The sequence below is a fragment of the Schistocerca serialis genome, chromosome 5 (assembly GCF_023864345.2).
Source record: "Schistocerca serialis cubense isolate TAMUIC-IGC-003099 chromosome 5, iqSchSeri2.2, whole genome shotgun sequence".
Taxonomy (NCBI): Eukaryota; Metazoa; Arthropoda; class Insecta; order Orthoptera; family Acrididae; genus Schistocerca; species Schistocerca serialis.
Window position 1 is genome coordinate 706,544,610 of NC_064642.1, and position 25,213 is coordinate 706,569,822.

A 25,213-nucleotide genomic window follows, 5' to 3' on the forward strand; every position below is an offset into this window, starting at 1 on the left:
TATCTTTACTATATATTCTTTATTTATTTTAGCTTTCAGACAACACTGACCGTGAGGTCAGTAATAGCTTTTAAAGACTCTCTTTTACATGTGCCTGTTGTATATTACTTGTTCGTAGAAATTGGTGTTTTAATTTTTTTGTAAATGTTACAGGCCTAATTTAAGTCAAATGGCTATTTACACAACGTGTATAACAATAGATAAATGGAAGAGTCTGAGTAGAAAATATGTTAGCGAACTTCTGGCTGTCGAAATGAAGTACTTTGCATCGATCTACCTGAAGAGATCCTGTGGAGTTCTGTGACATTAGAACACAGACAAAAACAGTACTGTGTGCCTTCAAACAGTGTGTGAAGAATGAGCAACGAGGGATCGGAAAACATTTTTTCAAGTGGTAGTTTCGACTCTTCCGAATGGTGTGTAATATTATGATAAATAAGATCCATCATCTGTGCCACTGGAAGTTATAGATCTCAAATGGAAGCTTTTGCGATCGTGCATGAAGTAGTGTGGAAAATTACCGCATCCCGAACATAACCTATAAACATCAGCATTAAACCAGTGATTAAGTTGCTGTGTTACAGATTCGGGTATTTTTGAATGTTGCTGTTACAACAGCTTTCAAATTTTTATTTGAACAATAATGTGACAAAATTAAATAGTGGTATTTAGATGGTAAAGTTCGGTTCGAGTATCAGGGTTGAACTTAAGCTTTTTCTTGTTTCGGTGCTTGGAAACACCACTTACTAGAAGAGGACGTATGGTATGTTTACTAATAACATCTATTTATTCACATCTGCCATCATACCCGAGAGGGACGCAGAGACTTGAATTTTTGGGTTAGTTTTCCGTGGAAGTTTCACAAGCATTGCAGAATTTGTTTACCGCCACCGCCCATACCGAGATATTTTCAGGAGTGGGAAGCGTTAATTATTTAAGGAGACTAATTTGTTACGCTGTGTAAATGGTTCACATCAGTTCTGCGACTGTCTGTTGCAGCAGACGTGATAATGATTTTATATCATGCGAAAGGCAATTCAGTGAAGTATTTTGAGTCCTCAGAGAGAGTCTTCTTTCGTTTAACAGTTTTCGTAACTGACTCGAAATAGAAATTACACATGGACTGTTAATGACGTCGTTGAAAGTGTAACATACACTGTTTAGCGTGAAAATTTGTTTACAAGTGTCCACCCTCGTCGTGTGTTCATCACCCTGTGGGTATACCTTCCAGCTGGTGTTTCTGTGTGATACAAATAGTAAAAGTCAACGGCATGTATTTACAGTTTAACAAGGGTCATCGTAAATAATGCCAAATGACATTGCATTTCAACACAATTTACAAAATACTGTCACAAACTCATTTCTAAAAATCATAGTCGTTGGCATTGACCTTTATCATGACAGTACAATAATAGAGGATGCTAACAATCAGTAAATTATAAGATACCAGTAACTGTAATGGAACATAACATGCACACATATGTAGGGATAGGGATTTATTCATTTAGTGTTACGTTTGTTCTTTCGCGATAATGTTTTCTTCTTTGTGGTATTGATGTTTTAGGTGACACAGTATTTTTTTTTTTTTTTTTTTTTTTTTTTTTTTTTTTTTTTTTTTTTTTTTTCCCCCCCTCCGTACACCATTGTGTTATGTAGTATAAGAAGGCCTAAGGATCTGTTGGCTTCCAACTCAATAATTCTTCAATTCTGTTTATATTTCCATTGGCCCAATTTTATGAAATGGTAAGTTATTTGTGTTCAGTGGTTTATGTTTTTACTTTCCATACAATGCTGTGTGTGTTATCAGACTACAGGTAGATTCAGTGTTCCATGTGTTTAGATATTGTGCAAACATTGATAGCACAGTAACACTGGTAACAAATGTGTTGCACAGTATTTTAGGAACGAATCAGTGCAGTGTGGTCAAACAACATTTTTTGTGATTGTGCTAGGGGTGCTAATGATGCTGGAGCTCTGGCATTTCTATTTGAGATTTTGAAGTTGAAATCCATTCCACATATTTTTGTGTTAAGTTGGGAAATCAGTTTTCATTCAAACCCAGTGAGGTAAGTCCTGTACACAAGCAACATTTTTCAATGCCAAGATTCATTTTCTGTCAGTGTCTATACTGATAATGAACCCACCATTAAGTGGGTGTTTTGGCAGGCTGTTTAGGTTATAGTTTGCACTTTAATTTGCTGAGGCATATCTGCACATGAACTTGTACAGTTTGTTGGAGTATGTGCAGTTAATACGGTTTTATTAGTAGTAAATATTAACAACAGCAATTGATGGAAGAGATGTCACGTGTCTATCACTGACATAGCTATGTTCCTAGGTCATGCTGCTGGAGTCTAATAGTTTGCCCATCAAAAAAGATAAACAAAACGGGATAGAGAAGTTATGAAGTTGTCATAGCAAATGCTAGACAGTATGATTTGAAATATTTTTTATTCATTTTGGTCATGGAAAATCTAGAACTCAACCATTCAAATTTATTTTGTTTCTTTATGATGTATGTATGCAGACTGAAGCATCAAATGAAAATTTATACCAATGCTGCGATTTGAACCCGGGTCTCTTGCTCAGTAGGCAGATGCACTAACCATTATATCACACTGGCACACTGACTTTACACAACTGCTCTTACTACCCTAGGGTTTTATTAAAATAATTTCAGATCTCCAATATATATTGATGTGACACATTCACTCTTGACTTGTTCACAGTACCATCAGACATGATTAACACACCCTCACACTTCTGAATTTTTTTCATTTTTAATTGCGAAAAATTAACTGCGAACATTTGCAACTTCCAACAAACTTCAAAATTGTGTTTTGAGAATATGAATAGTCACATGATGTTAACTGTCTTGAGAAATTATAGAGTGAAAAGACTGCAAACTGTCTTCCATGACATAAATGCCTGAAATTCTTATACTATCAAAATATTTGTACATAAAGATTCGATAATCTGAAATTTTTTGATTCTTTACAAACTATTTTCTGTAAAACACCTATTCTGAATATTCTAAAAATTGTGTGGTATGTTCGTATGCTAGTTGGTGATTGTATTTGTGGAAGGTTCAATCAGAGTGGGCAATATTTTGAGGTGCAAAATTTGAAAATTTTATATGTTAGACCTGTCTCTACAACAGAAATGCCAACATTCAATGCATCAGTAACTTCACACCTAGGAATATAAGCATCTGCACTGTATTCTTCAGTTTCACATTCGGGTGACGGCAATGGTTCAGGTGGGCCATCACTAAATTTCTATTTGTAATGAGTACAGCAATTGCTGCACAATGGAGGTCATGGTGACACATTTACTTGAGGACCAACGTATTTCAGCAATACCTCTGACAGATTTCCAACAATTGTGAAGTGCTTTTCACTTTTCTTAAACACCAACTTCTTGTGTCTTTTTTTCATGGCCTTTGCATCTCACCCATTCACTGCAATATTTCCTCACTGACATTGTATCTAAGAAAATGCCCAAACCAAACACAAAACTGTATGCAGAATGATTCGTATGCAGCTTCTCACTCGTTATAAACAGAAGAGCACTAGAAACAGTGTTGCCAACGTGTAGATTTTACACTAGAAGTTCGATGGATGCAAAATATGCAGAATGTTGGAAAATTTGTAACACTTTACACAGAAAAATATTGCCCACATTGTTTGCAGTAACTACTAATGCGTTAACAAGACAATGTATTGTGCAATTTTCATAAGTTTTGTGATAGGGGTTTTTAGGTCCCCCCAGGGGGCCCACAGTTCGTTTGTGGGTACATGTGTGGTGCGCACGGGGCCCCGAGCTATTGCAGCCTCCTTTCCTTTCCTTTGAAGGCTGCATTACCTTCCCTGTTCCTCTTCCTCCCTCTCCTTGCTCCTTTGTCCCTGCCCCCTCTTTTCCCTCTTAGTGGACTGCTTTATGTTGACTTGGCTATCCTTCTGGCTCTGTTTTGGTCTATGCTATTGTTTAGTTTGCTGCTTCCATCTCCTTTTCATCATTTTTGGTCCCCTTGGGGTTTGACCTCCATTTCCAAAAAATTTCCATTCAGTGGGAGCCATTTGGGGATGAACTCCCTACCTAGCTTCCATGGTGCAGGTTCCTCTCCCCTTTCCCTTTGCACCCTGGCCTCCCTCCTGTAGGTCACCAGCATGGTAGCCAGTCCATGTGGTGGGGCTGTTAAGTACCCACTTGGCTGAGCCCCCTGAAACCACAGGGATCACACTGCTAGTACCTGAGTTTTTAACGTCTCGTGTATTCCCAGGAGTCGATGCTAATCATTTTGGGGCACCAGAACTCCTGGCAATGGCTGCTGTGCCAGACGGCCCTTGCTGTGGCTGGGTGGCGCCCACGGGACGAGCCCTTGATCGGAGTGAGTGGTACTAGGGCGGACTAAGTACAGGGCATTATTTTCCACCGAGATCTTCTTCTGCAAACTGACGAGGAGCTCCGTGCTAACCTCGAGCAGCGAGGGGTTCATTTTATATGCTGTGTGCAGCGAGGCCCATCAAACAATCGCATCGCTACGGGCGCCTTTATCATGACCTTTGAGGGAGATGTCCTCCCAGAGAAGGTCAAGGTAATGGTGTATCGGTGTGATGTCAAACCTTATATTCCACAACCGATGAGATGTTTTAAATGCTTAAGGTTTGGACACGTCTTCCCGCTGCACCACTGATCCTCTCTGTGGTGACTGTGGGCGCCCCCTCTATGAGAGGAGTGCCTGTGCTCCCCCGCCAGTGTGTGTAAATTGTAAGGGACAGCATTCTCCATGCTTGCCTACGTGCCCTGTGTTTGAGAAAGAAAGAAAGAAGAGTACAAAACCTTACATCGGCTCACCTACACTGAGACTCTTCAGAAATATGACCGGCTTATCCCGTGTCTATGACCTCTACTTTTGCTTCAGTTGCGTCCATTCCCTTCCTACCCCCTCCTCTTCCCAGTCCCACCCCATTCGCCCCATGCCTTCAGCTGCCTCCCCCCTCTCCCATTCCCCTTGCCCCTCAGTACTCATACCCACCTCTTCGGGTGCTGCTCCCCCTCCCCTGCCGGAGAAGTGCTTCCCTCCTTCGGCGGCAGGCGGTACTGGAGCTCCCTCCCAGGACTCCAAAGGCGATCTACTGCTCCACATCGGCAGCGTGACTTGCGGCCAGTGGGCGCCAAGATTGCCCGGTGTAATTCCGTGCCTGCCCCTTGCTGAAGTCTGCCCTTCTCTTCCTTCCCAAGAGAAGAAGCAGAAACACAGGAAGAAGGGCAAGGCCCCTCTGGTACCCCCTGAGGTGCGGCCTTCCCCTCCTACAGTCAATGAACCAACAAAGTCTGACCCCACCTATATGAATATTACTCCTTATCGGTGACTGGTAGCGACTCAGTGGTGTGACCGACTCCAGTCCAATCACTTCCACTTCAGCTTGAGAATCCTCCAGTGGAATTGTAATGGATATTTGCGTCACCTTCCAGAGTTGCAGCCCCTTTTTTCCTTCTACTCTGCCACTTGTATTGCACTCCAGGAGACCCATTTTCTCAATTGTTACTCACCGACCCTTTGTGGGTTCCAAGCTTTCTGTCGGAACCGAATTGCCCCCTTGCGGGCTTCTGGTGGTGTTTGCACCTTGGTCCGCAAGGATATTGTTAGTAAATGGGTTCCCCTCCATACCACTCTGGAAGCCATTGCTGTCGGGGTCATCTGGCCACTCCAATCACAATCTGTAATCTTTACCTCCCACCTGCCGCCCACATCCCATGCCCTCACCACCCTTCTTCAACAACTCCCTTCCTGTTATTAGGGGTCTATAATGCCCACAACCCTCTTTGGGATAGTCATACGACTATTGCCCTGGGCAGGACAGTTGAAGCTGTTCTGGCAGGGATTGACCTCTGTTTACTATACACAGGCGCTCCCTCACACTTTAGTGTGGCGCACGATACTTTCTCAACCATTGACCTCTCCATCTGCAGTCCCAGCCTTCTTCCCTCCATTGAGGGGGGTGTCCATGATGACTTATGTGACAGCGACCATTACCCGATTGTTCTGACTTTCCTTCAGTGTCTCTTGCTCTGTCACCCTCCCAGGTGGGCCCTATCTTAAGGCAGATTGGGGTGCCTTCTCCTCTGCTCCCATCCCCCCTGAATTGACACACGACAGTGTTGATGAATCTACTTAGACCTTGACTGCCTCCATCCTTTCAGCAGCTGTTTCAGCAATCCCTTCTCATTCAGGTTCCCCCAACCATAAGATGGTCCCTTGGTGGACTCTGGAAATTGCTGCAGCCATAAAAGACAGCTGCCGTGCTCTTCAACACTTCAAGTGGCACCCTTCTACTGCTATTCTTCTGGTCTTTAAATGATTCCGCTCCCAGGCCCGCTACCTAATCAAATTTCAGATACAGATTTGCTGGGAACAATTTGTAGCTCCCATAGGACCCCACACCCCCTCTTCACAAGTCTGAACGAAACTCCGGCGAATTTTTGGTCACCATCCTCCCACTGGGGTTGCGGGAATATCTGTACATGGTGTTGTCGTTACCAATCCAGACTTTGTGGCAGAAAATTTCGCTCAACACTTTGCTCAAGCTTCAGCGTCGGCTCAGTATCCACCCATGTTACTTCTCCTGAAAGAGCATTCAGAATGACTGCCTTTGTCTTTTGTTACTCGCTGCTCAGAACCGTATAATACCCTATTTAGCGAGTGGGAATTTGTCAGCGCGCTCGCCCTTTGTCCTGACACAGCTCCTGGACCAGATCGGATACACAACCAAATGCTCCAACACTTAGCGGTGGTTGGCCACTGTCGTATATTGACGCTCTTCAACCGTCTGTGGGATGAGGGAGTATTTCCTACCCAGTGTGCAGGAAAGTATTATTGTTCTGGTATTGAAGCCAGGGAAGCCGCCTCTTCAGTTGGATAGCTACTGTCCAGTTAGCCTTACTAACACCCTCTGCAAGCTCCTTGAACATATTGTGAGTCGGCGGCTGTTTTGAATCCTTGCATCCTGCAACCTTTTGTCATCGACTCAAAGTGGTTTTCGCTGTGGCCGCTCTATGGTAGAGAACATGGTGCACCTAGAGTCTGGTATCCGGTCGGCTTTTGCCCATCGACAACACCTCCTTGCAGTCTTCTTTGATCTGCATAAAGCCTATGACACCACCTGGCACCACCACATCTTCACCACCCTTCAGGAATGGGGCCTTCATGGCCCTTTGCCCGTTTTTATCCTTAATTTTCTTTCTTATCACTCTTTTTGGGTCCAGATTGGCTCCTGCTACAGCTGTTGCCATCGACAAGAAAATGGGGTTCCACAGGGTTTCGTGCTGAGCATCCCTCTCTTTCTCATAGCCATTAATGGTCTAGTGACAGCTGTTGGGCTGACAGTGTCCCCATCTTTGTATGCTGACGATTTTTGTATCTACCTCTCCTCCTCTGTAATGGGCGCTGCAGAACGCCGTCTACAGGGAGCAATCTGTCGTGCCCACTCATGGGCTCTCTCCCATGGCTTTCAGTTTTCGGCGGCCAAGACTTGTCATGCATTTCTGCCGTCGCTGGCCAGCCCCTCACGGTGGTTGACACCCATCAGTTCTTCGGTCTGGTCTTCGATGCCCGGTTGACATGGCTCCCTCACCAACTGAAGAGGACGTACTGGTCCCATCTCAGTGTTCTTAGGTGTCTGTGCAATACCACCTGGGGTGCAGATCACTCTTTTCTCCTGCAATTGTATCAAGTGTTGGTCCAGTCTCGTTTAAACTATGGAAGTTCTGTCTATGGTTCTACGTCGCCTTCGAAACTGTAGATCCTAGACCCCATCCACCACTGTGGGGTCCGACTTGCGACTTATGCCTTCTGGCCTAACCCCGTACTTAGCCTTGTCGCAGAGGCGGGGATTCCGTCACTCAGTTTTGCGCCAGCAACAGCTGATATCTTACGCACTCCACATTCGCTGCACCCCAAAGCAGCCTAATTATGGTCTTGTTTATCCAGACACGGAGATCACCCTTCCACAACAGCGGCCACGATGTGGGCTTACGATGGCTGTCCGCATTCAGTCGCTCTTTTCTGAGCTCCAGCACTTGCCTTTACCACCTCTCTTCTCCGCTCACGCATGCCCCCCTCCATGGTGCGTCTCTCGGCTGCAACTCTGTTTTGATCTCTCGATCGATTCAAAGGATTCTGTCCTCCCGATGGCTCTTTGCCACCAGTTCTCCTGTCTCCTTAGTTCCTTTCAGGGTTCAAAAGTGATCTATACTGATGGCTTCATGGTCGCCGGCCGCGCCTATGTGTGACGCATGGAACTTCGCTCTTTGCCAGATGGCTGTAGTGTTTTTACTGCAGAATTGGTAGCCATCTTGCTCGCACTGGACCATATGTGCTCCTGCTCAGGACTATCCTTCACTATTTGTAGTGACTCACTGAGTGGTTTGCACACAATCGGCCAGTGCTTCCCTCGCCACCCGTTGGACATCGCTATTTCGGGACTCCCTTTCTCTCTTCGTTCAAAGTGGATGCTCAGTGGTTTTCATTTGGACCCCAGGCCATGTTGGGTTTCCTGGCAATGAACTTGCCGATCGACTGGCTAAATTAACTACTACCAGGCCATCTTTCGCTACTGGCATTCCAGAAATAGACTTCCGCCCTGCATTAAGTTGTTAGGTTTTGGGCCTTTAGGATGCAGAATGAAGCACTCTTTCTTCTCCAAACAAGCTCAGGACAATAAAGGATTCTACAACTCCATGTCGGTCCTTCTTACGGGCCTCTCGTAAGGCCTCTGCCGGCTCTGCATCGGCCATACTTTTTTGACTCGTGGTTATCTTCTCCGCCATGAGGACCCACCTCTCTGCCGTTGTGGATCGATGTTGACTGTGGCTCACATCTTATTGGACCGCCCCAACTTAGCCACCCTGCGACGGACTTTTAGCTTTCCAGAATTGCTACCCCTGGTTTTGGCTGACGATGCCTCAGTGGCGCATCTCATTTTACGTTTTATTCATGATGGGGGTTTTTATTGTTTTATTTAAGGGAGGGGCCTTCCACCTTATTGGTGAGTGGAGGGGACGGCAGGCTTTCATGCTCCCCCCTTCACCCAGACTGGATTGGCTTCATCTGGGCTTGGTGGTTCACCCCCGCCCCTCTACCTTCCCACACCTTTCCTCATGAGGTCTGTAATGTCCTGAGCATCTCTTGTCTCCTGTGCTTCTTTCTTCATGCCCCTGTCATTAGTCACTTTCTTTCCCTCACTCGTCTTCTGCTGTTTTCCTTCCTTCCCTGTCAATGGTTTATCATTTTATGGATGTTGTAATTCCCTCTTTTAATGTGGGATTTTATCGGTTTTAGTTAATCTCAGGTCGGAGGGACTGATGACCGCGTAGTTTGGTCCCGTCTCCAACCAACCAACCAACTTGTAAAAATGTGATTTTTTTTTTTTTTTTTTTTTTTTTTTTTTCTTTGTAATAAGTATTTACATAATATAGATACCTGGAGCAGAGACGATATTGTTTATAATTATATCAGTTGTGTCTCAGAAGTTATCATTCTTTTACTTTCCAAATTAGAAAAAAATTAAGTAAAAAAAATTAAAAATTTTGTATTTTCTTCTTAAATTGGTTAGTTAAAAGGAAGCCTGTGTGTGTGTGTGTGTGTGTGTGTGTGTGTGTGTGTGTGTGTGTGTGTGTGTGTGTGTGAGAGTGAGTGAGAGAGAGAGAGAGAGAGAGAGAGAGAGAGAGAGAGAGAGAGAGAGGGGGGGGGGGGGCACTAAATTTGAATACATAAAGAGGGAGCTTTAAAGCAAAACATATGCCAAGTAGGACTTTACCATTTACAAAAACAAAGGTAAAATGAAAATATTTCATTTCTTAACACGTATGATATACAGGTCTAACATAAATTTTTGCAGTGAAATATATTGTCATCAATTGATGTGTCCTGTATGATTTGAGATAAAATTGACCCCTAGAACAACTCCCTCCTTTATCCAAATTCCCGCTCACGCCTCAACCCACTTGGTATTCCCCCTAAATCACTAAAATTTTCATTTGTTGCTTCAGTCTGCATGTGTACATCATAGGTGTTTCAGATTTGAAAATGTCACTGGATTTATTTATTTGATTTGATTTATTTATCTGTTCATCCATAGACCTCTTAGTACAATAGTATTAGACATGTCATAAAGTCTTTAGTAATTTCCCTGTCTAGGCAAATCATTAATGATTTCTTCAGCAAGACTGATATATTAATCTATAAGTAAATGTAGATAAACTAGTCTGTTGCAGTACCCTATAGCTACCATTAAAGTGCGAAGATTCTGTATAAGAAATTCCATCTTTGCTACCAAGCCATAACAATTTCCCAGGTTGTTTTTTAAAAGTCAGTTGCCATTGCCGAAGCTCACCAAGGTTTCAAATATGTAAGCGATAATTAGCACTACCTAGACATAAAATTTTTGGTGATTTTTCATTTTAATCAAGAATAAATTTTGAAGTAGCAAATTCAGCAGTTTTAATTAATACATTTTAGACACATTTTACTTCTTTACGATTAGGGCTAATTTTATTATTTACTGATGTTGTCATATGGTAATTTTAACTACTTTCTTGCATAAACTATTCACTGAAAATATTTTATTTGCAGTTCAGTGTCATTTCTTTTATGAAGTGTTGTAATGCAGATTATATTTTTCTGCACTTGATTCCGAGTCTAAATGGTCTAGGAGTTATCACATTAAAGGATCCTCACACTTTTAATACGTACAACATTTTGTATACATGTTTTCTCAAGGTAAGAGGGTGTGGGAGAGAATGTGTTAAACATGGCCTCCTTCTCTTACCTTCTCCCCCCCCCCCCCACCCCCACCCCCCACTAGGGAACTGTCCGATTCCACCCACCTGTTTCGACACAGGACATCGTCAGTATGGCGGAAATGTCTACTTCCAGTGTATACAGTATGGCAATGAATCATGGACCTTGCCGTTGGTGGGGAGGCTTGCGTGCCTCAGCGATTCACATAGGCGTACTGTAGGTGCAACCACAACGGAGGGGTATCTGTTGAGCGGCCAGACAAACGTGTGGTTTCTGAAGAGGGGCAGGCTTTTCAGTAGTTGCAGGGGCAACAGTCTGGGTGATTGACTGATCTCACCTTGTAACACTAGCCACAACGGCCTTGCTGTGCTGGTACTGCGAAAGGCTGAAAGCAAGGGGAAACTACAGCCATAATTTTTCCTGAAGGCATGCAGCCTTACTTATGGTTAAATGATGATGGTGTCCTCTTGGGTAAAATATTCTGGAGGTAAAATAGTCTCCCATTCAGATCTCCAGGCGGGGACTACTCAGGAGGACATTGTTATCAGGAGAAAGAAAACTGGTATTCTACAGATCAGAGCATGGAATGCCCAATCCCTTAATCGGGCAGGTAGATTAGAAAATTTAAAAAGGGAAATGGATAGGTTAAAGTTAGATATAGTGGGAATTAGTGGAGTTCGGTGGCAGGAGGAACAAGACTTGTGGTCAGGTGAATACAGGATTATAAATACAAAATCAAATAGGGGTAATGCAGGAGTAGGTTTAATAATGAAAGGGAAAATAGGAATACGGGTAAGCTACTACAAACTGCATAGTGAACGCTTTATTGTGGCCAAGATAGATACGAAGCCCACGCCTACTACAGTAGTACAAGTTTATATGCCAACTAGCTTTGCAGATGACGAAGAAATTGAAGAAATGTATGATGAAATAAAAGAAATTATTCAGATCGTGAAGGGAGATGAAAATTTAATAGTCATGGGGGACTGGAATTCGTTAGTAGGAAAAGGAAGAGAAGGAAATGTAGTAGATGAATATGGAATGGGGGTAAGGAATGAAAGAGGTAGCCGCCTGGTATAATTTTGAAAAGAGCATAACATAATCATAGTTAACAGTGATTTAAGAATCGTGAAAGAAGGTTGTATACGTGGAAGAAGCCCTGAGATAGTGGAAAGTCCCAGATAGATTATATAATGGTAAGACAGAGATTCAAGAACCAGGTTGTAAATTGTAAGACATGTCCAGGGGCAGATGTGGACTCTGACCACAATCTATTGGTTATGAACTGTAGATTAAAACTGAAGAAACTGCAAAAAGGTGGGAATTTGAGGAGATGGGATGAGGGTGAACTGAAAGAACCAGAGGTTGTAGAGAGCTTCAGGGAGAGCATTAGGGAACGATTGACAGGAATGGGGGGAAGTAGTACAGTAGAAGAAGAATGGGTAGCTTTGAGAGATGAAATAGTGAAGGTAGCAGAGGATCAAGTAGGTAAAAAGACGAGGTCTAGTAGAAATCCTTGGGTGACAGAAGAGATATTGAATTTAATTGATGAAAGGAAAAAATATAAAAATGCGGTAAATGAAGCAGGCAAAAAGGAATACAAACACCTCAAAAATGAGATCGACAGGAAGTGCAAAATGGCTAAGCAGGGATGGCTAGAGGACAAATGTAAGGATGTAGAGGTGTATATCACTAGGGGTAAGATAGATACTGACTACAGGAAAATTAAATAGACCTTTGGAGAAAAGAGAACCACTTGTATGAATATCAAGAGCTCAGATGGAAACCCAGCTCTAAGCACAGAAGGGAAATCAGAAAGGTGGAAGGAGTATACAGAGGGTCTATACAAGGGCGATGTACTTCAGGGCAATATTATGGTAATGGAAGAGAGTGTAGATGAAGATGAAATAGGAAATATGACACTGCGTTAAGAGTTTGACAGAGCACTGATAGACGTATGTCGAAACAAGGCCCTGGGACTAGACAACATTCCATTAGAGCTACTGACAGCCTTGGGAGAGCCAGGCCTAACAAAACTGTACCACCTAGTGAGCAAGTTATGAGACAGGCAAAATACCTTCACACTTCAAGAAGAATATAATAATTCCAATCCCAAAGAGCAGGTGTTGACATGTATGAAAATTACCGAACTATCAGTTTAATAAGCCACGGCTGCAAAATAATAACACAAATTCTATACAGACGAATGGAAATAGTGGTAGAAGCCGACCTCGGGGAAGATCAGTTTGGATTCTGTAGAAACGTTGGAACACGTGAGGCAATACTGACCCTACGACTTATTTTAGAAAATAGATTAAGGAAAGGCAAACCTACGTTTCTAGCATTTGTTGACTGGAATGCTCTCTTTCAAATTCTGAAGGTGGCAGGCGTAAAATACAGGTAGCAAAAGGCTATTTACAATTTGTACAGAAACCAGATGGCTGTTATAAGAGTCGAGGGACATGAAATGGAAGCAGTGGTTGGGAAGGGAGTGAGACAGTGTTGTAGCCTATCCCCGATGTTATTCAGTCTGTATATTGAGCAAGCAGTAAAGGGAACAGAAGAAAAATTCGGAGTAAGTATTAAAATCTATGGAGAAGAAATAAAAACTTTGAGGTTCACCGATGACATTGTAATTCTGTCAGAGAAAGCAACGGACCTGGAAGAGCAGGTGAACGGAATGGGCAATGTCTTGAAAGGAGGATGTAAGATGAACATCAACAAAAGCAAAATGAGGATAATGGAATGTAGTCGAATTAAGTCGGGTGATGCTGCGGATATTAGATTAGGAAATGAGATGCTTAAAGTAGTAAATGAGTTTTGCTATTTGGGGAGCATAATAACTGATTATGGTCAAAGTAGAGAGGATATAAAATGTAGACTGGCAGTGGTGTGTAAAGCATTTTTGAAGAAGAGAAATTTGTTACCATCAAGTATAGATTTAAGTGTCTGGAAGTCGTTTCTGAAAGTATTTGTATGGAGTGTAGCCATGTATGAAAGTGGACGTGGACGATAAATAGTTGAGACAAGAAGAGAATAGAAGCTTTCGAAATGTGGTGCTACAGAAGAATACTGAAGATTAAATGGGTAGATCACATAACTAATGAGGAAGTATTGAATAGAATAGGAGAGAAGAGAAATTTGTGGCACAACTTGACTAGAAGAAGGGACCGGTCGGTAGGGCATATTCTGAGGCATCAAGGGATCACCAATTTAGTATTGGAGGGCAGCGAGGAGGGTAAAAGTCTTAGAGGGAGACCAAGAGATGAATACACTAAACAGATTCAGAAGGATGTACTTTGCAGTGGGTATTGGGAGATGAAGAAGCTTGCACAGGATCGAGTAGCATGGAGAGCTGCATCAAACCACTCTCTGAATTGAAGACAACAACAACAACAACGTCACTACAAACACATTGCAACAAACATCAACAAAATAAAGTCATCTGAAGGTTTCACTCCAGCATTAGAATTAAGGTAATGGGGGCAACTGTGGGAAGTAGGGTGCATAGGATGGTGTCAAGCTAAATGTACATCAGTACAAAACTCTGCACCATCGCACATATATTATACACAAAATTTAAGGAAAAACTCAGTTTACGAGATAACGCTACAGCCACTAAACTGACAGGAATCATACACTTCACTCAGCCTAAAAGCACGACCCCAAAAGCCTCCAATAAAATCACCTAGATCCCCCCCATGCTCACACATATATATACAAAAGCAACCCAGCCCCCACAACTTCCCACCAATACACCAACCCCAACCCACACGATACCACTAAAAATCACAAAACCCACAAAAAAGAGTAACGATCAAAAACCAAAACCAACCACTCCTTAAAAAATTCAACAACATAACCAGTCCTCTTCGCACGAAACAAAGGAACATCTAAACACATCCTTCCCCCACTTGTAACTGGTTCCATCAACCTCACAAACAGTACCTACAACCTTATCTTCCACACCCACTGAAACCCAACACTCTCACACCCTTGGTATATACATCCTCCCCACAGCCCTTAAAAGAAGGAAAAAAAAAAGAAATAAAAAATATCAGGGATTCTCTTCCATCAGCAATACTCATCTAAATGGGATTGAAGATTGGAAGAGCACCGTGTCCCCCTTCTTGTTTCATTGCTCCCCCCCCCCCCCCCCCCGCCCCCCCTTCCCCCACAAACCCTTCTATGGTATTAATGCAAGCCTGAGAGTCATAATCTTTAAACTGAATACCATTGTTAACCACTAAGTTTTCATAACATCTCTTCCACAAACCGGTCTACGACAGAAATGCATCTGACCTAGCAATACTACCTTCCTCCAACTTCAGGTACTGCCCATAAGCATGGCACCTAATATTATCTGCTGATAATCTAAAAACCTGCAGAACATTTATAGTCGACAACATATCATCTCTAAAGCAACATGTGGTGAAAAGATAGTCAGTCGTATCCATCCTTTGATATATACACAAATCACTGAAAACAAAACACATATTTCCAAATTCGCATTATAGGGCTCACTACCTAGACCCAAGTAAACCCATGTTATCACACGGACAACCAAGACTCAAATGAACCCAGTACCATACTTCACCACCAGAACACACCATCAGATACAGCAACATGAAATCTGCAAACGTGAAACAACACAAAAACACCTGTCTGACAGTGACATCATACTCCACAATACCATTATGTCATAGGTGAAAACAGACAAGTGGAATCAGATGCTTCCAATGACCCCTGACACGCGCCCCCCCCCCCCCCCCCTCTCTCTCTCTCTCTCTCTCTCTCTCTCTCTCTCTCTCTCTCTCTCTCTCTCTCTCTCTCTCACACACACACACACACACACACACACACACACACACACACACACACCATTGATAGGCAGTACTGGGATGTCAGTAAAGTACGTTGAATATCCCTCTACCATGTTTTATATTGTCAAACTAAGGCGATATGATGCAGGATAGTGGTAGATAATGTGTAAAATAACTACTAAATAGCAGTCATCTCTTAATGTTGAGAAGTTACAACCAGAAACTAAATTCCTCCCAATTTTAGTGGAGAAACAAATACTTGACATTGATCGTGTCTCAACAATGTCAGTAATATTTGTGTTTCAGTTAATTGTGTGACACTCATAATGAGAGGATGTAGCCTGGAAAATTCCATTTAGGATCGATCTTTGTCTGTTAGTACGATTTTTCTGCTCAATAGATGTGTCCAATACAGAAAATACATAATTTGTAAAAGATTTGTGCTATCCACAACTTTTAAGAACAGACAGAAATGTTACAGAAAATGGTAACTTACGAGGTACGACAATAAAGTAATGAGACTGATTTTCTTTGCAAGATGTGGCAACCCTGCAGGCCTGCTGGCTTTAGAACTTGATGCAACATGCTTTATTAACTAACAAGTAAATAAATACAGTGTGTGCAAAATACAGCACAGTTACAGATTATGTTGTCAAAATTTATGTACAGAGCATATGTTAAAATATAGACACGTACCTTCAATGCCTATCCAGGCTTGCTTGCATATGTTGAGCAGACAACAGCTATGATTACAGAACCAAATTTAGCAAACGTGTAGCTTGCAAAAATGTGATACGAACTTTCTCACATCTAAAACAAAAAGTAGAAAGACTACATGAAATATGGTGGCTAATAGGTAGTGTAGTATGACACTACAGAGGGTAGCAAATAACATGTCTCAGCCCCTGTGTATCTCTTATCTTTTTCTTTTTGCCGCTCAGACACCTCACACACTACTTAACAGGGATGAGACATTCTGTCCATTAGCAGTTCCTGCGACACAACAATAATAATTGTATTTGTGTGTCATTGGTTGCTAAAAAAGCTCTGTATGACTTGAATACTGACATGATGAAAACATAATTTCACTGCGGCTTGTATGGAATTACTGATTCAAGCCTAAGGGCTGTGTAATGCAATCCTTTTCCCCTCCCTCTCCCTCTTGCACTCATCCTCTACATCATCATTTATTCCTGTCAATTGAGTTATTACAACGATAATGCACTCTTCTGGAGATTCGATCTGCCTGACATAGAAAACAGTTTTCTTTCCATCGTCACCAAAACCAGTTGTACCAGAGCCTGTTATTGACAGTGGATTTAAGGAATGATTTATTCAATAATGAACTTCAACATCTGTATTACAGTTTACCTGGTTTTTAAAGGTTGTTCAGATGTATCTTTCTCACAGAGTTGCATTTTCTGTGTCTAATTAGACACTGCAATAGAAATATTTTCCTGAGCCTCTTGAACATTTCCGATCTGTTTCTGGAACTTAACCATTGCAGTAAAACTGATAGGGGAAAAAAGATACATTAAATCTTAAGCTTCGGAAGTTTTAAAGCATTTTCTTTGTAAGGAAGAAGAGGCAAACAGAAAAATATAAGAGAGATATCTGTAATTAAAAGAAGGGAGGAAAAAAAATACTGTGACAATAGATGTAGGGTTCAGCTTAGGAGTATTAAGTAATAGAGGACATAGAAGTTGGTATTTAAATTATGGGGAGGGGAGTGGTCCTAACAATGGATTGCCATTAACTCTTTGTTCAAATCCAAGATCTAAAATAATACACTGAGGTGACAAAAGTCATGAGATAGTGATATTCACATATGCAGATGGCAATAGTATTAAGTAGACAAGGTATAGAAGGGCATGCGTTGGTGCAGCCGTCATTTGTACTGAACCAATTCAAGTCAAAAGGTTTCCAGTGTGATTTTGTCCGAACGACGGCAGTTAATTGAGTTTGTATGTGGAATAGTACTTGGAGCTAGATGCATGGGACATTCTATTTCGGAAATTGTTAGGGAATTCAAGATCTATAGTGTCAAGAGAGGGCCGAGAATACCAAATGTCAGCCATTACCTCTCACCAAGGGCAGTGCAGTGTCTAACGGCCTGAGAGCAGCAGTGTTTGCCTACAATTGTCAGTGCTAGCATACAAGCAACACTTTGCGAAATAACTGCAAAAATCAAGAAAAAAGGGGGGGGGCAGATGTACAACAACAAACATATCCATTAGGACGGTGTGGCAACATTTGTTATTAATGGATTATGGCAGCAGACCACCAACATGAGTGCCTTTACTAACACCATATCGGTTGGACCTAGACAACTGGAAAACCATGGCCTGGTCAGATGTGTCCTTATTCCAGTTGGTACGAGCAGATGGTAGGGTTCGAGTGTGGCTCAGATCCCATGAAGCCTTGGTCCCAAGTTGTCCACAAGGCACTGTGCAAACTGGTGGTGGCTCCTCAATGGTGTAGGCATGTGTTTACAGGGAGTGGACTGGGTCCTTTGTTCCAACTGAACTGATTGGAAATGGTTATGCTTGGCTGCTTGGAAACCAAACCAGCCATTCATGGACTTCATGTTCCCAGACAACAATGTGTCATGTTACTGGGCCACAGTTGTTCATGATTGGTTTGAGAACATTGTGGACAGTTCGAGCAAATAATTTGGCCAGTCAGATTGCCCGACATTAATCCAACCAAACATTTATGGGACATGATCAAGAGGTCAATTTGTGGACAAAATCTTGCACCAGCAACACTTTCACAGTTATGAACGGCTATAGAGGCAGCATGGATCAGTATTTTTGCAGAGGACTTCAAACGACTTCTTGAGGCTATGCCATGTCAAATTGCTGCACTACCCCAGGCCAAAGGAGGTCCGACACGATATTAGAATGTATCCTATGACTTCTATTACCTCATTGTGGTATAGTATATTAATTTATCCACCCAATGATAAACTTATAATACAGTAGGATTTACCAGCCTAATACAAGGTAAAATACAGACATATAAACATACATGTGTTCAACATGAAAGGGTATCACAGGTGTGAGTGGATGGAATCATCAAAACAGTACAGTTGTAGAGAGACATTAAAAAGAGGAAAATAACTGTTTGGTAATTAAAAAGAGAGACCAAAAACAGTAAGAAAGACAGTAAAACGGTGGGAGGGAAAGAATGGTCTGAAATAGAGCTGCTGAGATTAAACAAATCAGAATTTGTTGAAAGTTTAGACCACATGGTGCACATTGTGGAAAGTGGTTGCATTGGTGCTAAGAGAAGGGCTTCAAACAAGAAGAGTTGTGAAAAGTGTACATTGGAAACCATAAGTTACATTCCAGAGTTTCGTCAGCATCAGGGTTACAAAATGTTATATAGTTAACCTTAAGACAATAAGAGTGGTCATATTTACTGGAGGCAGCTATTTACTGTCACAAGAATATATTTTGTTAATATTGTCTTCTAACTTTTCTTGCAGTGTATGGAACACTGCTGAATAACATTAACACTTTAAAAAACTGTAACCTGATGTAAAACTGAAATGGATGTAAAGTACTATTTTTTGGAATCTTGCAGAAAGTTATATATCTTCCGTAATTTCTCGAATCTTTTCTCTCCTAAATAATTTCTTAATTTTGACCAAACAAGCCCATAGGTGGAGGAGATTCTCTCAATGAATGCAGTTCTGGCAGGACGAGAAAAGAAGCACTATAGTTGGATTAAAATTTGCTTGATAGTTGACACTTCACGCATTGGAGGTGTGGTTTTTACTATTCAAAGCACTCAAAATCACACCCGAACCATTTGCTGTTGCGTATCTGCCAGAACAGTTGGCCACTTCACTTCCACTTCCATAACCACACCACAAACAAAACACACATAATGATGCTAAAGAAACACACACATTTCACACACAGCACTAACTAAACACCACTGTGTACTTCTAAACACCACTGCATACTTCTGTGCAAGACGTGATTCAGCTTCACATGTTCATTTGTCATAGTCACAGAGATCAACTTGCATTAAATAAGCTTTGCACGACATTGCATGAAACTTTAGTTTCTGAAGGGTGCAATTAATCATTGCCACTGGGTTATTACAGGTAGACATAGAACAATTTGACTGAGTGTTATATCTTAGCACAATGGTTAGTATTTTAACTTGCCGTGGTGCATGTTGTTGGTTCAAACTGCGTCTGCTACCACAAATCTTTTTATGGCTAAATATAATCAAAAGAGTTCATCATTTTTATTCAATTAACTGATCTAAATGTAATTTTTTTGTTTCTAATTCTTTTGTGTGCCATTTTCATTGTTGTATTGACATTTTTATTTTCTGCTATTTTTCTACACACCATTCTTTCTTCATCTGGAATCTGCCTGTGTTGTCTATAATCTGCAACCAAGTGCCAACGAAGACTTCTCAGCTGTTGGTAAAGTGGCAGTTCGTGCAGCCAGTAAGAGGATAGTTTCAGCCAATCAGTGACAGCAAGGAATTAGGTGGCTTCTAGTGCTAAAACTGAACTTTTTCTCTCACGAGTTTGCACATAGTGGTTAGCTTTAATAGTGGTCAACAAAGTGATAATGATTTCAGTTCTGCCCCAGATTGTTGACCTCCGCTCTCTGATACTTTAGACATCACAAGATTGTGGTTAGCTTAGGACACGAGTTTCAGTTCAGAGCTGCAAAACCCGTCGTCTGTTGCAGTTTAGTTATTGGTCATCTAAAGTCAGCTGTCAACAGAGTATCTTGCATTTCTAGCATACCTGTTTCGTCCACTTCAAACAGTGCTCCATGTCGCACATTAACAGCATTTGTGAAGCGATTTGTGTGTTTTTATGTCACCTATTACCACGTGCTTGCCGGTGACCAGTGTGGCAACACTGCAGCGACAAGAGGCAGACACAAACTATCAAGTAATTTTAAACAGGCAGTAGTAAAATAGATAGTGTAGTGTTTTGAATAAATTAACTATGGGAATTTAAATTTAACTAACTGTCAAAAATAAGACAGTAAAACCCATTAAAACCCAATTTTATCCACTCGCCATATAGCGGGGATGTTGAGTCACAGATAGGCCCAACAGAAAGACTGTCAAACAAGCAAGCTTTTGGCCAAAAAGGTCTTCATTTAATTTGGGGTGGGGGGGGGGGGGGTAGGGGGAACCACACACACACACACACACACACACACACACACACACACACACACACACACAACAAATGCAACTCTCACACTCATGACCACAGTCTCTGGCTGCCGAGGCCAGACTGCGAGCAGCAGCACATAATGGGAGAAGCAATCTGGATGGTGTGGGTAAGGAGGAGGCTGGATCGGTGAGGGGAAGAAATACACTCCTGGAAATTGAAATAAGAACACCGTGAATTCATTGTCCCAGGAAGGGGAAACTTTATTGACACATTCCTGGGGTCAGATACATCACATGATCACACTGACAGAACCACAGGCACATAGACACAGGCAACAGAGCATGCACAATGTCGGCACTAGTACAGTGTATATCCACCTTTCGCAGCAATGCAGGCTGCTATTCTCCCATAGAGACGATCGTAGAGATGCTGGATGTAGTCCTGTGGAACGGCTTGCCATGCCATTTCCACCTGGCGCCTCAGTTGGACCAGCGTTCGTGCTGGACGTGCAGACCACGTGAGACGACGCTTCATCCAGTCCCAAACATGCTCAATGGGGGGCAGATCCGGAGATCTTGCTGGCCAGGGTAGTTGACTTACACCTTCTAGAGCACGTTGGGTGGCACGGGATACATGCTGACGTGCATTGTCCTGTTGGAACAGCAAGTTCCCTTGCCGGTCTAGGAATGGTAGAACGATGGGTTCGATGACGGTTTGGATGTACCGTGCACTATTCAGTGTCCCCTCGACGATCACCAGTGGTGTACGGCCAGTGTAGGAGATCGCTCCCCACACCATGATGCCGGGTGTTGGCCCTGTGTGCCTCGGTCGTATGCAGTCATGATTGTGGCGCTCACCTGCACGGCGCCAAACACGCATACGACCATCATTGGCACCAAGGCAGAAGCGACTCTCATCGCTGAAGACGACACGTCTCCATTCGTCCCTCCATTCACGCCTGTCGCGACACCACTGGAGGCGGGCTGCACGATGTTGGGGCGTGAGCGGAAGACGGCCTAACGGTGTGCGGGACCGTAACCCAGCTTCATGGAGACGGTTGCGTATGGTCCTCGCCGATACCCCAGGAGCAACAGTGTCCCTAATTTGCTGGGAAGTGGCGGTGCGGTCCCCTACGGCACTGCGTAGGATCCTACGGTCTTGGCGTGCATCCGTGCGTCGCTGCGGTCTGGTCCCAGGTTGACGGGCACATGCACCTTCCGCCGACCACTGGCGACAACATCGATGTACTGTGGAGGCCTCACGCCCCACGTGTTGAGCAATTCGGCGGTACGTCCACCCGGCCTCCCGCATGCCCACTATACGCCCTCGCTCAAAGTCCGTCAACTGCACATACGGTTCACGTCCACACTGTCGTGGCATGCTACCAGTGTTAAAGACTGCGATGGAGCTCCGTATGCCACGGCGAACTGGCTGACACTGACGGCGGCGGTGCACAAATGCTGCGCAGCTAGCGCCATTCAACGGCCAACACCGCGGTTCCTGGTGTGTCCGCTGTGCCGTGCGTGTGATCATTGCTTGTACAGCCCTCTCGCAGTGTCCGGAGCAAGTATGGTGGGTCTGACACACCGGTGTCAATGTGTTCTTTTTTCCATTTCCAGGAGTGTAGAAGGGCAGGGGTGGGGGGGGGGGGCGATAAAGTGCTGCTTGTGGGAGCATGCAGGGACTAGGTGGGAGAAGGTAGGGCAGGTAGGTGTAGTTGGGAGGTTAGACAGAGGGTGAGGGGGGGGGGGGGGCAGCTGGAAAGGAGAGAAGTAAAAAGACTGTGGATGCGTTGGTGGAGTAGAGGGTCGTGTAGTGCTGTAGTGGGAACAAGGAGTGGGATAGGTGTGTGTAGGACAATGACTAACGAGGGTTGAGGCCAGGAGGTTTACAGGAAAGTAGGATGTATTGGAGGGACAGTTCCCATCTGTGCAGTTCAGAAAATCTGGGGTCGGTAGGAATGATCCTGCTGGCACAGGCTGTGAAGCAGTCATAAAAATGAAGAACATTCTGTTGGACAGTGTGCTCAGCAACTGGGTGGGACAGCTGTTTCTTGACCAAAGTTTGTTGTTGGCCATTCACGTGGACAGGCAGCTTTTTGGTTGTCAGACCCACATAGAACACAGCACAGTGGTGGCAGCTCAGGTTAGAGATCACGTGACCAGTTTCACAGGTAGCCCTGCGTTTGATGGGATAGGCGATGCTAGTGACTGGACTGGAGTAGGTGGCGGTGGTGGGAGGATGTATGGGACAGGTCTTGTATCTAATTCTGTTGTAGGGATGAGCTGTGAGGCAAGGGGTTCAGGGATGGGGTTCTGTAGATTTGGTGTGAGCCAGAATACCCCTGTTGAAGGCGAGGGAAAGACAGTGAGAAGGACATTTTTCATTTCAGGGAATGATGAGAGGTAGTCTAAACCCTGGCAGAGAATATGATTGAGTTGCTCCAGTCGTGAGTGGCACTGAGTCATGAGGGGAATGCTCCTCTGCAGCCAGATGATGGGACTTCGGGAGGTGGGGGATCACTGGAGAGATGGGACATGGGAGATCAATTACTGTTCAAGGTTGGGTGGGTAATTACGATCTGTGGAGGCTTTAGTGAGACCCTTGGTATATTTTGAGAGGGACTGCTCATCACTACAAATGTGATGGCCGTGGTTGGTTATACTATATGGAAGGGACTTCTGGGCATGGAAAGGGTGGCAGCTTTTGAAGTGGAGGCATTGCTGGTGGTTGATATGCTTGATGTGATACTGATGGAGCCATCTTTGAGGTGGAGGTCAAAATCAAGGCATGTGGCTTGTTGGTTTGAGGAGGACCAGGTGAAGCGAAAGGGGAAGAAGGTATTGAGGTTCTGGAGAAATGTTGGGGGGGGGGGGTCCTCACCTTTGATTCAGATCACAAAGATGTCATCAGTGAATCTGAACCATATGAGGGGTTTGGGATTGTGGGTTTGTAGAAAGGATTCCTCTAGATGACTCATGAATAAGTTGGCAGAGGTACCATGCGGCCCTCCTGACCTCACCCTTGGTTAATGACTGTCCTACACCCACCTATTCCCTCTCTGATCGCAGAGCAGCACTACACAGCCATCTACTCCACCAACACATCCAGTCTTCGTACTTCTCTCCATTTACACTGCCCCTACCCTCCATCTAACCTACCGACTGCATGTGGCTGCACTACGCTCTCTCTACCTGATACCTGCATGCTCCCAGAAGCAGCACTTCACTATCCTCCACCCCTACTGTGCTATTTGTCCCCACCCCATCCTCTCTTACCCCCCATTTCCCCCCACCAATCAGATTGCTTGTCCTATCATCACATCATGTGCTGCTGCTCACAGGATGGGTGTTGAGTTTTATCCATTATTTTTTCCCCAGATTTTTCTGAATCCTGGTCAACAGTAAACCATTGGTTTTGGGAAATTGGTGGACATTCATTCTTAAGAGCATACTGATGCTCATACAAACACAGACTGCAACTAAGATAAAAAGCATTATTTATTTCTTTAGGTTGCTCACCAACTGATAATGGTACCACCAGATTGCGTGGCACTAAGAGAAGTGTCACAGTCATGTAATAAGCAGCCTTGAAATAATTTTCAGGTCCATCTGTTAATAAGAACAACTTCTCTTCTGTGAATTGTAATTACTACTTTCATCTTCGTGTCTTCAATTTATTATGCATTCTGATAAAAAGTCAAAAATAGTAGAATTCAATTAGCAAATTATTTGCTTACTGAAGATTAAATTAGAATGGAAAAATATTTTGGAATCTACCCTGAATGCTGAGAGGTCGAATAAGTATTAGTTTCAATGAATGATTATGTCTGCTGCCCTATTTTTATGTTAAGTTACTTTGCGTGTACAGCAGTTGCTATTGCACACACAAAACTGGTCTTTTAATGAAACACGTGATCTCTGCGTTCACACTTTCTTCTGGAACTGTCACAAAAAAATCTATAATTTCTGGTTGTTAACAATGTTTTATGGTAGATAAATTAATCAGAATTCTCCCAACAGTATTACGTCATGGCATGTGTATGAAACACATTACTATGACAATTACAGCTTTTGTGCATGCAAATATTTTAGTAAAATATATCTACCTAAAAAGTAGGGCTTGTTCCAGTGGTCCAAAATTTGTTCTGCCACATAATAGTCAGACACACACACACACACACACACACACACACACACACACACACACACACACTCTTACAGTGCAAGCTACATGTATATTGCGGATCCCCAACATAAATCTTTACAAGTATTGTGCACTGTTTAGAACAGTGAACATGTTGCAAGTAGAAAAACAGCTCATTTAGCTCTGTCAGGACTAGACTTAAAGGAAAAAATACTGTACAGACTATATATTCTGGTTCTCTATCAGGATTGTGGCTATTGTTCCATCTTGCGTAGT

The 25,213-nt window shown here is 43.1% G+C and overlaps 1 protein-coding gene across 3 annotated transcripts in view; it reads left to right on the forward strand.

Annotated features, from left to right (window-relative positions):
• The first annotated feature begins 277 nt into the window (after positions 1-277).
• The window catches only part of LOC126480849 (arginine/serine-rich protein PNISR), a 39,711-nt gene continuing 14,775 nt past the window's right edge, over positions 278-25,213 (forward strand). The window contains exon 1 of one of the 3 annotated variants that reach the window (XM_050104209.1): positions 278-416. Coding sequence is in view for 1 of the 3 variants with exons in the window: in XM_050104211.1 (XP_049960168.1) it covers positions 414-416 (3 nt within the window). In the remaining 2 variants the exon portion in view is untranslated. Of the gene's footprint in view, positions 417-1,199; positions 1,215-25,213 lie in introns of those variants that run through there. The other 2 variants (XM_050104211.1, XM_050104210.1) reach the window with 2 other exon arrangements.